The sequence below is a fragment of the Neodiprion lecontei genome, chromosome 5 (assembly GCF_021901455.1).
Source record: "Neodiprion lecontei isolate iyNeoLeco1 chromosome 5, iyNeoLeco1.1, whole genome shotgun sequence".
NCBI classification, from domain to species: Eukaryota; Metazoa; Arthropoda; class Insecta; order Hymenoptera; family Diprionidae; genus Neodiprion; species Neodiprion lecontei.
Window position 1 is genome coordinate 17748198 of NC_060264.1, and position 12058 is coordinate 17760255.

Here is a 12058-nt window from a genome sequence, read left to right on the forward strand (position 1 = left end):
TTCAAAAACTTGGCAGTACGAAGAAGATAATAAAAATTTGATATATTTCAGTGGTACTCAGTTCCATTATTCGAAAAACAATTTCTAAGATTCAAAGTAAAAAATGAAAAACCTCATTCTTATAGACTTTCCGTCAAGTAATTGAAAGTATTCCGAATGTGCGAGAATAATCAGTATAAAAATTTATGAAAATTTGTTAGAATCCTATACAATTCCGTTGAAAAATCGTAACAAATGTTGTTCCACCAGGGGCAGTTACTGATTGTACAAGCATCGCTAAATGTTTCGTTCATTACTACTCTTTCGTTTTTCTTAAACACCGCGGCGGTGATTCACGATTTTTGATCTCACAATCATATCGGCAATTAAAACGTCGATATGACTTCTTCCCTGCGCGGCTACTGGAGATTCGAACCAAACTCGGACCGGTTTTGCTTTTTAAACACCCGGCCGATTGACCGGACGCACTTGTCGATGTATGATTCAGGGATATACGTATATTTATGTATATCCGATTTTCACCAGCGCAGGAAACTTCAAATGTATAATCTGACTCGGAAGACGGTGAACCGTGTTGCAGATTTTTAAACCCTAGCGACGGTTACATGGAAACATAATCCATGAGTGCCTGAGTATCTCGCTGCTCGCGCTTTTGTACGCCTGCACCTTGCATATTGCATTATTCATGTTTATCCGCATTGACACGAAAATCGGTGTTGAGAAGATGCTAGAATCAGTTCGTACCGATCGAGTAAACCGTTACTCATTTAGTCCTATGCTAGTCGTAATGAGCGAAATATTACTCAGTCGGTAAATCTCAGCATCTCTCGAATACTGACCAAGTGAGCAAATCGTTGAGACACACTTTTTCTTCCTTAGTAATGAAATCGTTTCATTTTTAGGAAGTCATAGAGAATATCTAATTTTGTCTGTGTAGCATCATTGAATAAATTTTGAAAAATTGCCAGAAGATTGTAAATATACTCGCAACTGATTCTCACTCGGTTTGAGGTTATGGCATGCTGCGCTTTGGCTGAATCGTATATTTTTTGTACCTCTTTATCAATTTTCAGAATTCCAACACCTTCCTAAGTGTGAAACGATTTCATCGTTCAGGAAAAGAAAGAGTTTTCAAAATACAATACTAAATTTTTCGTTGGACTTAAAAGATCCGACGTCTCCTTAGCATCAATATTTTTTGTTGCACATTCCGATGGATCAGCAACACATTTCAAGTTCACAACTTTTTTCTCTTTCTCAATATCTCAAAAATTAATACGCCACAATACGAAATGATGACGTTACTATGGCGCCCGATAATTTCTGCGATTCTTATTTGTTGAAGAAAAAAAATATTATACTCTGATAAACTTGAATGTTTATATGTAAAAATTATAATTACTATGTCCCCCCTTCCAGAAAATAATTAGATATAATAAGCAATTTTAGCACGCAAGCATGTTTTTGTCAAACCCCTGACAATGGACGGCTCGCACTATTATTACGACGCCGATTTATAGCGCTTGACTCAATAGTCGAATTGTTGTTTCAGCGTCTCGATGTTTTCTCATTGCGTAGGCATTTGTGTGCAGAGCGAGTTCTGTCTAGACCGAAATGCCGATATGACTCACGTGTATAAACCTGCTGTTCGACCTGCTTAAAAATACAAAAACATTCTCGCTTTGCTGAGATTAATTCGTGGTAAGCATGATAAACAAATGAGAAACAAAATATATAAAAAAAGACGTTAAGATACGTGGCGTAAGAATTTCTGAAATTTTTTAATGCGACAAATTAATTGTGTTGACGAATTTTCGAATTGCAATATAATGTTGCAGAGTAAATGAAACGGCATTACATTCAATTAAAATTCATCACGTTTATTACAGTACTTAGATCATTTTTGTACAAGACGTAACGTTACATTACGGTGCTCAGTTTACAAACACATCTAATAATTGTAAGAAATCTGAAGAAGAATTGGACAAAGAAAAGTAAAGACACGGCGGAAAAAGATTAGTGATCATCTAGATCAGCCTAAACAGAACACTCAGAGTAACACTCACGGTGCCTTAATTCTAAAATCAACTACCGATGTATCATATTGCGAGATTTTTAACTGGCACAAGAAATTCGCCGGGTTTCTCCATCTGTGAAAAAGTTCAACGGTGAAGGCTGATGTTATTTCAACCAGCGATCATTGCTATTCCCACTGTAGTTTGTATAATAAGCTGCGACGTTTATTGACAAAGAAGTTGTAGTAAAGTCAATTGTGGATATGACAGGAAGATTGAGTTGTAGAACTTACAACATTCCAGTTGTAATTCTTTCTTGGACTGGCACAATAGCGATATCGAAAAAAGATAAAAAAAAAAAAAAACAAACCGACTATTGCCCACACTAGATTTTGCGGTAAATCATGCAACTGAAGCTGCTAGTTATACTGCAATTTGGGAGTGATTGACTTCGCCGTAGTATGACTGTAATGGTTTTCGTAATTGCTCACACAGCAAAAATTTGAGAATACCAATGTTGTAACTTCAGCAATATCCTTTTATTCCGTGTACACGATATCCACAAAGTATTTCATAACACGTGCTAATCTCCTTAGCAATTGGGGAGAGAGAGGGTGTACGTAGTCGGTGCCAGATACTGATGTTAGTTCAGCTCTCTGATAACGCTAATGAACGCGCAGGACGAAACATCGTTGTTATGCAAACTACACCGCGATTCAACACGCGACGAAAATTGTGCAGGTACCTTACATGTACCAGCGATGGTCTAGCTTACGTGTAACGTCCTCCGATGACCGGACTTTCCGCATAGCGATTCGAAGGATTGAAAATATCTCACCTACAAGCGCTCTATACAGCAATGAATACATTTTAATAGCAGGCGTGCCAACATCCGAATTCCTCGACGATAATATGTTATTACGCAGTACCTTCATGGAGCGCCTAAACCAGGGTCATACACTTCACTCGTCTGCGTAATCACCTTCACTTTGCACGCTATTCCGATTTCTGAGGCTGTGCGGTGCCCTCATGCCGCAGCAGCAGTAGCTCTGCAGCCGTGGTCACCGTGCAGAGCAGGAAACCAACAGGAAGTGAAGAGTCTACGTATCTATTATAATAATAAGCACTTTTTGTACTCTCCTCTTATAGCCTCTACACGTATGCAGCAATACGTCGGAAACAGGTGCTGCACGCGGCCAACTCAATCAGTCCATCCGATGATGATGTTTCATCCGACTCGAGTGGTTGGCTCACGAATCCGCGGGTGCGGATCGAAATTCCGGATTGTTAAAGTTCAAACTGACCGACGACGTCGAATGTCATTAGTTCGAATGGACAAGCGAATGGTTGAATGATCACAACTATTAGGTCATTCCGAAATATCAAACTCGGAAGTGTCGGAAATCTGAATATTTCATCGGAAGTGGCGATGTAGTTTATTTAGAATGGTAAAAATTCCGGATGGTCCACAATACCAATGGTAGAAATTCCGGATTGTGGAAACCTCCAATGGTCCGAATGGTTACAACACCAAATGGCCCCAAAGCTTCGGGCGCTTTCACGGCAAATGTGAACGTGGGTGACGTACAGAATTTCACCGTTCGTAGTTTCAATGATTACGAATTTTTACCATTGGATGTTTGGACCATTCGAAATTCCAATACCTCAGAATCGAAAGCATCCCGGAATTGTTTACTGTTCGGGAATCTGACAATTCGAACTAATGGCATTCGATGTAACGGTTAGTCTGAACTTTAACAATTCAGAACCTCTACTTGCACATGAACTCATAATATTGGAGAAAAAATTCGAATGAAAAGTTGTATTCCGTATTTGCTAATTTATCTACTCCGAGTCTAAATTCCATGACTTTCTGTGCCTCTGTCGCAGTCAGATCAAAGCCCGGCCGCAGCTGCTCGACTAGTTATTTTCCGAGTTTCGTAACATCCGCTCGGCATGATTTTTGCTCAGACTGAGGTGGAAGGTAGTGGTTTAGGCGATTGACGCGAGAGCGAAAGGGAATATGCTGCTCGTTAATATCGCACAACTAACACCGGCTGTGTAAATATGGTTGCAAGTTTCTACACGTCCGAGTAAAGGCTCATCATCGCTGCTTTAGTCATCCAGTTATACCACAAAAGCGTCATCGTATTCTGGTGAATCTCTTAATCCCTCATTGGATTTTTTTGGATCTTATAATTACTGTTTCTGAGATTATTTGAATACTCACATTGTAGGCAGTGCAACGTGTGCAGAGATTTGAAAATATTTCCAATTTTGTATCTGCGTAGTAGGACACGTATACAGTGGAAGCATGAGGATGGATACTGGATGATCATCTAAGCAGATTTATAGGCATCAGCTTGATTGATTTCAAACAACAATTTTAAATCAGAAGAATCCTCGAATGACTTCACAAGCTTTTTATGGAACCGAGTCAGATATGAAATGATTCTATGCCTTGAACCATACCTCAGTGCAACCAATCGCAAAGTAGAATGTAAATTGCAAACTTCACATTTACAGAATCACGCCAGCTTCTTGTGCGAAGAAATTATGGCCAATGGTACCGTGAATTATTTGTAACATTCGCTGCTCAAAGTTTTTGATGTTCCTAATGACACTCCGCTCGTTATACTCTCAATGATCCAAGAATCGACAGAAGAAGATGAACCTACAAGATCAAAGCGTTCCACTTCCCTATGCATATTAAACTTGTCGTATCGGAGATAGTACCACATTATGAGTCCAGGGATAGAGAATTCCCAATCACGGTTAGCCAATTGCTGAACCAGTATTGAGACCACAACGTGTAACCACTAAGCTATTTGGCAGAAGGTCAAGGACCATCACTGAGCTAATATATTGGATCATTAACGGATGGACTAGTGCGCTTGAAGTGTTTGGAACCGTTCTTGATACTGATACAAATTTGCCAAGATTTGAAATAGAGACGTGGCTCATCACTGACTCCCTATTAGTTACATATCAAAGCTTCAACTAACATTGCATTCCAAAATGGAACCAACACCACAAATTCGCAATACAGGTTCAATACTTACCACTTGCTTGGTACCTGTAGTCAGGTTCTAAGTACAAGACTTCGTGAATTTCTGAAGTGTTTCTGAAGAGTTTCACTACATTTAACTAATCTTTTAGAGAGAAGAATGGATAGTTTGATTTCCATAGATTGGATGGAATTTGGTAAAACTTGATACTAACTTGATGATATTTTTTATGACATGATACAAAATTTGATGTGTATTAAAGTGGCCACATACAATAATAATTTTAAGCACCATTTATAATAAATAACTTGAAACTCTTCGTTGAACTTCAGATGAATACTGGATGTTTGACTTGTGATATCTCCAAACGATCTTCATGATGTAACACCACAGTACTTTACCGAATTTAAATTGTAATGCGATAATTCCCGTACTACCAAAACTTGTGTAACATTATTAAAATTGTTTCTTTCGTTGTAGATTCCCGGAAGGTTTAACAGCTTGGACACTTCTTGGCCATATATGAAAAGCTGTAGGATAGAGTTGAAAATGACCACCACCAAGAAGGGCGCAACGTCTCAACCGAGGGATTATTTACGACATTGGAGAGGATGAGAGAGGTGATGTAACGCTTTCACAATGCCATTTATCGCGGTCTCGTCCTGCAGGACTTCATCTCGGGCTGTGCATGAGTTTATAAATTTGCTGCAAATCGGGTAAAACGGGAATATACGCGAACGGTTATGTACGTGGAGGCGACGGTGGCTGGGAGGCGGGTATAAGTACGAACCATAAATCAGAGACCGGGTTCAGATAACGCGTTCCAGGTTAGGCGAGATGAGGTGAGGCAGGTTCCTCACTAAAAATGTATTATATACGTATACTTACCACTCCGCGGGGCCGAGATAACGCACATTACTGCTGCACCAGTTGACTGTCAATTTATTGCGATGAATTTATAACTTTTCGCCATGCGACCGTGCTACGGCCGTGAAAGGTTTTCAAATCTCATTCTTTTCTCCTTGTTTTCATACCGTGTTCATCGGAGGTACAGGTTTCCTCCCTCCTCTTCCCTCTTTTTCTTTTTTCTCCCACTCTATATCCATGTCAGTCCTATTTTATTCCCCCTTTTTTAGAAGTGCGATTATCCCAAGTCTCGTATACACTGTTGCCGATGGCTTCCACAGTGATAAGCTGCGTAGATTATAACGTGTCGTCGGACTAATTTTCTGCGTCAACTTCTCTCGGCGCTAAACAAGCTTGGTCATGTTAATGTTCAGTTACAACGCACGTATATCAGGTTATGCCTGAGTACCAGTGAATTAGCAAGCGGGTACATCGGAGTGGATAATGCATAAGCATTCATTTGCCACGAAGATACGGTGAAACTTAGCAGGCTAATTAACCGACGGCACATGCGTAAAACAATGGGACTCTATTGTTCAGCAAGCAGGGCAACCAATTCAATCGATTCTCACGTGTCGAGTGGCGAGACGAAATAACTTGGTGAAAAATGAAACTTGTCGAGCCTTTCCGAATCACTGCATATAATATATTTCAGGTCCGCTTAACCTGAAAAAATTCGGATTACCTAGATAAGTTCCATGATTCGTGTTTAAGAGCTAAAGTTGAGGTTGGCTATCCTGCGTGAATACGCGACAAGGCTTACGCATGCGCAGTGCGGTGCTCAAGTCCTAAGATTCACGATTTCCTCCGACTATACTATTATTTGCAATTTACATTTATCGATTTAACATTTTCTTTTCTCCCATGCCAAAGAACCTAATCAAAAGAGCGAAAGAAGCTGACGGCCATCATTAAAATTGTATCATGTCCATCCATGATTTATGAATTCCTACAACGTTGATAAATGGGATAGAATAATTATATGCGCAAGAAGTGCGGTGCGTATAATATGGCAAACACGTGATGTGGCGTGTTAAATCTCCTTCTCAAGAATTAGCATCACCAGTATGCCCAACTTATATGATATCAGTCATCTAATTAGCAGTTGCATTTAATTAGCAGTAGCTCTCAGGTCGCCTGCCGATGCCTCGTTCTCCGATGCTCCGCAATTCTCTTCGCTTCGCGGTTTATGTTGCGCTGCTTTGCTCATATATAGCGGCTTTAATCGGCCTGGTGCAGCGCAGCGATAAAGAAAGGTTACCGGGTATGCGAGCAAACATCTGCGCTGGCAATTAGCGATGTTTTTATTTATTCGCATACACCCGGGTATCTCATATCATCCGCCCATATTCCGTCCGCTCAACTCGTGTCTTTGAAACCACGCTTCACACTTCCCGCAGAGACTCGCAAGCTTCACGTATCACACACAGATATTGCACAACGGCTGTGTGTGTTTGTGTGCTTGCTTCAGGCGAAACACGTATGATGACCCCACCTGTGGCTAATTTGATAAATTTTTTGCTACAAGAAGCACAGAGGTTACACAGCAGAATCTTCTGATTCCATTCATTTTTCTCATTTTCCTCTAAAGAGTGAGAGAGCACCAGAAGCGTTGAATTAAGTATTGATGTTGGTAGTATTCACAGTTGAGTGAAATCATTTGATGGTTCGCTTGAAAAACGTGAACTGACATAGAAGACTAAGTCAATTGTTAAAATTGTATTTCTAGGTATCGCTGCACTGCACGTATTCAATTTGAATTCATTTCCAAAAACAATTATCATGCCTAGCACGCAATGAAATTTTGCAGTTACAGTGGTCTGAACTACGTTTGCCTTCTTCATATACGGTTAATCGTCTCTGACGCTAATCACTTTTATTTTCAGATCGTCATCTCACGCACTGGCGTTGGAGTTAGAAGTGTTAAACGAAGCTGATGAATTTCTGAAAAGATTGCGCGGATGCTGACATTTTTTATTGATAGTGTTTCAGGCCATGATGAGATCATTTCTGGTCTCACAAAACAACATTGTCCTATCTTCCTCTGGAATTCTATTCCTTCGAAAGTCAAGATGGAATGAAATACATTTAGAGAACCCTGGAAGGACATTTGTGTATTAATTCGCGAGCTTAGCATTTTCAAATCGAGCGTCTTGCCGGAATTGTGAAAAATTGATGAAACACACTTTTCAGCTGGAGATGTGAAATTATAAGAAAATTGGAGCGCGGTAGGAACTTTGAACTGAAATTAACAAATCAGAAGAAAGCAGAATGATATTTCATACTTCCGAAGAAAATATTAAACAACAGAAAGAAAACGGTTCACCAAGCGGGTGTTTTTGTGTGCTTGAGAACTGTCGTTCTGTTTAGACTAAGGAATCCGTTATTACGTATCGTCACGTGGGAGATGATTAGGTGGAAATATTTCGAAATTGGTAATTTTCACAATTTTTCGACACTGGAAGGTGGTACAAGTAAAAAAAGATCGAATTAATCCTACCTTTGTCGGATCTTCCATGAAAGAGCCAATAGTAATCACGTGCAAAGTGACTTCTTTCACGTTCTCGAGTTCTTCAGGAAGTGCGTAAAGCGCTTCGCTAACGAAATATGCCTCGGAGCTGGTCAGCCTGCAACACAAAAACATTAAGAAACTTATGAATTGCATTTCCTCCTCATTAGTTGAAAACATAAAATATTCGAACTTCAATTTTGAATGTTGGTCTACGCATTTTCAATTGAAAGATCACTCAGTTTTTGAGCAAAAAACGATGATCGCGTGAATTGTTAGGCTGCATTTGGAAAAAGTTCTCATTCGAAGAAAAGATATTTGACCTTCATACAATTCAAGACGAAAAATATTCTAAAATTCTTAACGAAACAAGCAAACTAAAAAACCTACAAAAATAATTCACACACACATTAAATTTTGATTTCAACTGGTAGCAAGAATTTCTTTTCGCTTCGTTTGATTAAAAAACAAACGATTTTGATGCAGACGTTTCTTATTGCTGAATCGTTTTTCAACGTTATTCGACACAAAAAAATATACTTATAAATAATTTCTAGCAAATTCCCTGGGTTTCGAAGGCTTCATCTAGTGTGATTCACGAGACGTTAAGAACATATATATATATATATATACATGTCGGCATGAGAAAATTGAAAATAATTTATAAGAAGAAGAAAAATTGTCTTTCAGGTCCGATGCTATAACTACACTTCTCGTATTGAGCGTGATGCAAAATAAAGATTTGAGATAATAAAGACCTGCTGCACTGTGTCGGAATGAACGTCGATGAAAATGAGGTAAAAAGTATTTCAGATAACGATTTTATTCTCGTCCTTACATCGTATCCCGGAAATATATGTATCACCTTATCAGTTACTTACACCCTCGGGATACCGCGTGGTTCGCCTGTGCGAGAATATGCTGTCGGATACAAATATAAAACCACATCGATATTGGCGCGCGGCATCTTGCTCTTCTTTCGTTTCCACAAGCCATTCGGTAATTCGGTGTCATATTGAGCATACATATTGCTAATTAGCCGCGGTAGTCTGCTGCATGTATGCCAAGCAGCTCGATATTCTTAGTAGTCCGATAAACATTCGAGTATACGCTACGATCCGATGTTAATTCCTCGAATCTGGCTTGTACATCTCGTATCGCTGATCTGACCGCGAAAACTGGTATTTCAGTTCAAATTTTTTGCCTCTTTTTCATCTCAGTCCTTTCTTTATTTTCTTTCCATCTTTGATTCAGCTCAAGAATGTACATGAACGCAATTCCTTAACACGATTGCCGTAACTTTGATCAATTCAAATCTACTCTGCACCTTGGAAAGATCCAAGCTACTTGTTGATAGATGTACCCACGCAGTTCCGTGTAAACAGATAACGAAAATAGCCGCGTCTGATACTAAAAAAAGTCACAAAGTAACAAAGAGCTCTGACTCGGTTATCAATTTCGTCGAATAACTGGGAGAATTTAACTAGACACGAAGAAAGTTGGTATGAGTAAAAAAGTGAGCGCTGATAATTCGATGGAAGGTTTATAAGATGTTTTTTATAATGACGAGTTACAATAAATTGTTACGCGAGATAATAATATCTCAGAGACTGAAATTGGAAGAGTAGTTTGTTCAAATTCTTCTTCTTGCCAAATTTTTCCGACAAGGAATGAGAGGACACAATAAATTATGAAAGCTACTGCGGTCCACACGGAAGTCAAATCAACAGGGTTTCTTGAAACTAATTTTTGCAAAAACAACGTTTCGGAAAATTGTGCACATATATGCCTAACTTGTAGAGTTTATAAATCACATGAGATTTGATACCCAAGACTTTTCCCAAGATTTCATGTTGCCTGGTCGAAATTCTTGTGCAATAAAAAATTCTTCAAAACGCATAAAAATCGTAAGGAATAATAAAACTAATTGTAAAAAATTAACTGTCATTGCTTTCCTGGTCACAATGCACAGTATTTATTGCTACTAACACTGCACAATACTTACGAGCCTAATTATTATCGAATTATGAAATTGGTTTTGACATTATCTCGACAATATAATATCTCTGGTGCCATGCAATCATCGCATACCCCATAATGATTAGCCACCTGCATCAGTATAATGGCTTTTGCCCGCGAGTGAGGTGCCTATTTATCTAATAACACGTGCACTCGCGAATCGTGCGCAACAAATATTCAAAGGTAATTGCACGCACCTTACAAGCTGATATCGATTTGCACAATACCCGCTAATGTCACATTGCAATCCTTGTGCACTGCGGACAATGAATAGACAGACAGGATTTGTCGATGAGATCAAGAACTTCCTCCGAGGCTGTCAACGATGTGAGAAAAATTGGTTTAGAGAATCGTGGGTAGCTTGGCGTGTGTTTCGTTGTACAAGGTTCAGCTAGCTATACTCACATTCATTCTGTCATGTGAAAATATCTGTCCGTTCAAAAACAAGACACAGGGGAACTAGTTTTGTACAAATTATGGAACACCTGAACTTGTATTCACATCAATTAACGACAGGTGAAAAGAACCAAGTCCATGCTTGATGGCAATGAGAACCTGAATTGGAAAATCTGATTCGCCCTATTTGTTTTTCGGATTCTAACGTTCCCTTATAACGTTTATTTTCAAATTTTGCGTCGTTTCGTCCGATGATTGACATTTTGCCCTGTACGCATTTTGCGCTTGAGGAATTTTCCGTATATTCTTCATACAGCTAATCGTAAATTGCTATAAATACAACAGTCTGTCTAGACCGGCAATATTTTCTGTGAATCATCCAATACTGTAAGAGTTTCTGAAACGAAGAGATAAAAGTAGTGGGTTATTTGATGCGTTATTGCGAGTTGTGCAGACAAACACCGGGTGTCTGAAATTGGAAAACACGTTGAGAAAATCAGAGGGTTAAGAGAGAGAGAGAGAGAGACAGAGAGAGAGAGAGAAGAAGAGACAAAACGGACTGGAGTATAATGGAGGAACACGTAGTGACGGCGTGTTTTGAATACAGCGCCGCAGTTAAATCCGTGTTTATTTTTAAAATGTTTGGGTAATTTGTTTCCGTCGTTTTCTTGTCTTGCTGAATTTCGTACATGGTTTCCAGCGTGTGTACCATTTTCCTTTGTGTCATTACTCTCTTTTCTCTTCTCTCTTACCCAGACCGACATTTCATCACGCAGTTGGCTCCAGGATTTCTTGTTCGGCTTCCTCGACAGGCGTCAATATGAGGCTGTAAGTGAGACGGCGTGATCGAAGCCAGGGGCAACCGGCTGATCAGAGTTGTCGGCATTAAGAAAGTTCCGCATCTTTTGCGAAAGAAACGCCGGTATTTAAAAAAAAATTTCTCCCTCGTCAGTCTTAATGAGAGCAAGTCGGTGTCAAAGTTTCACGACCTTCAGGGACATCGCTGGTGAGTAAATCGAGTTCAAAATTATTAATGATGAATTTGATCTAGACAGTAAGTCATTCGTGAATTTAATGTTTCAAAATTTGAATTATCACAGGTAATGAATTCAGAGTAATGAATTTTAAGAGTCAAACACAGGCAAGTAATGGCAAACGTAATACTTCGAAACAAAAATTCAATTCCTACAATTATTCAAAAATAT

The 12058-nt window shown here is 39.2% G+C and overlaps 1 protein-coding gene across 1 annotated transcript in view; it reads right to left on the reverse strand.

Annotated features, from left to right (window-relative positions):
• The window catches only part of LOC107220243 (UPF0489 protein C5orf22 homolog), an 802831-nt gene that overhangs the window by 375311 nt on the left and 415462 nt on the right, over positions 1-12058 (reverse strand). Inside the window, exon 4 of the mRNA XM_046741662.1 lies at positions 8430-8556. Coding sequence (XP_046597618.1) covers positions 8430-8556 — 127 coding nt within the window. The remainder of the gene's footprint in view (positions 1-8429; positions 8557-12058) is intronic.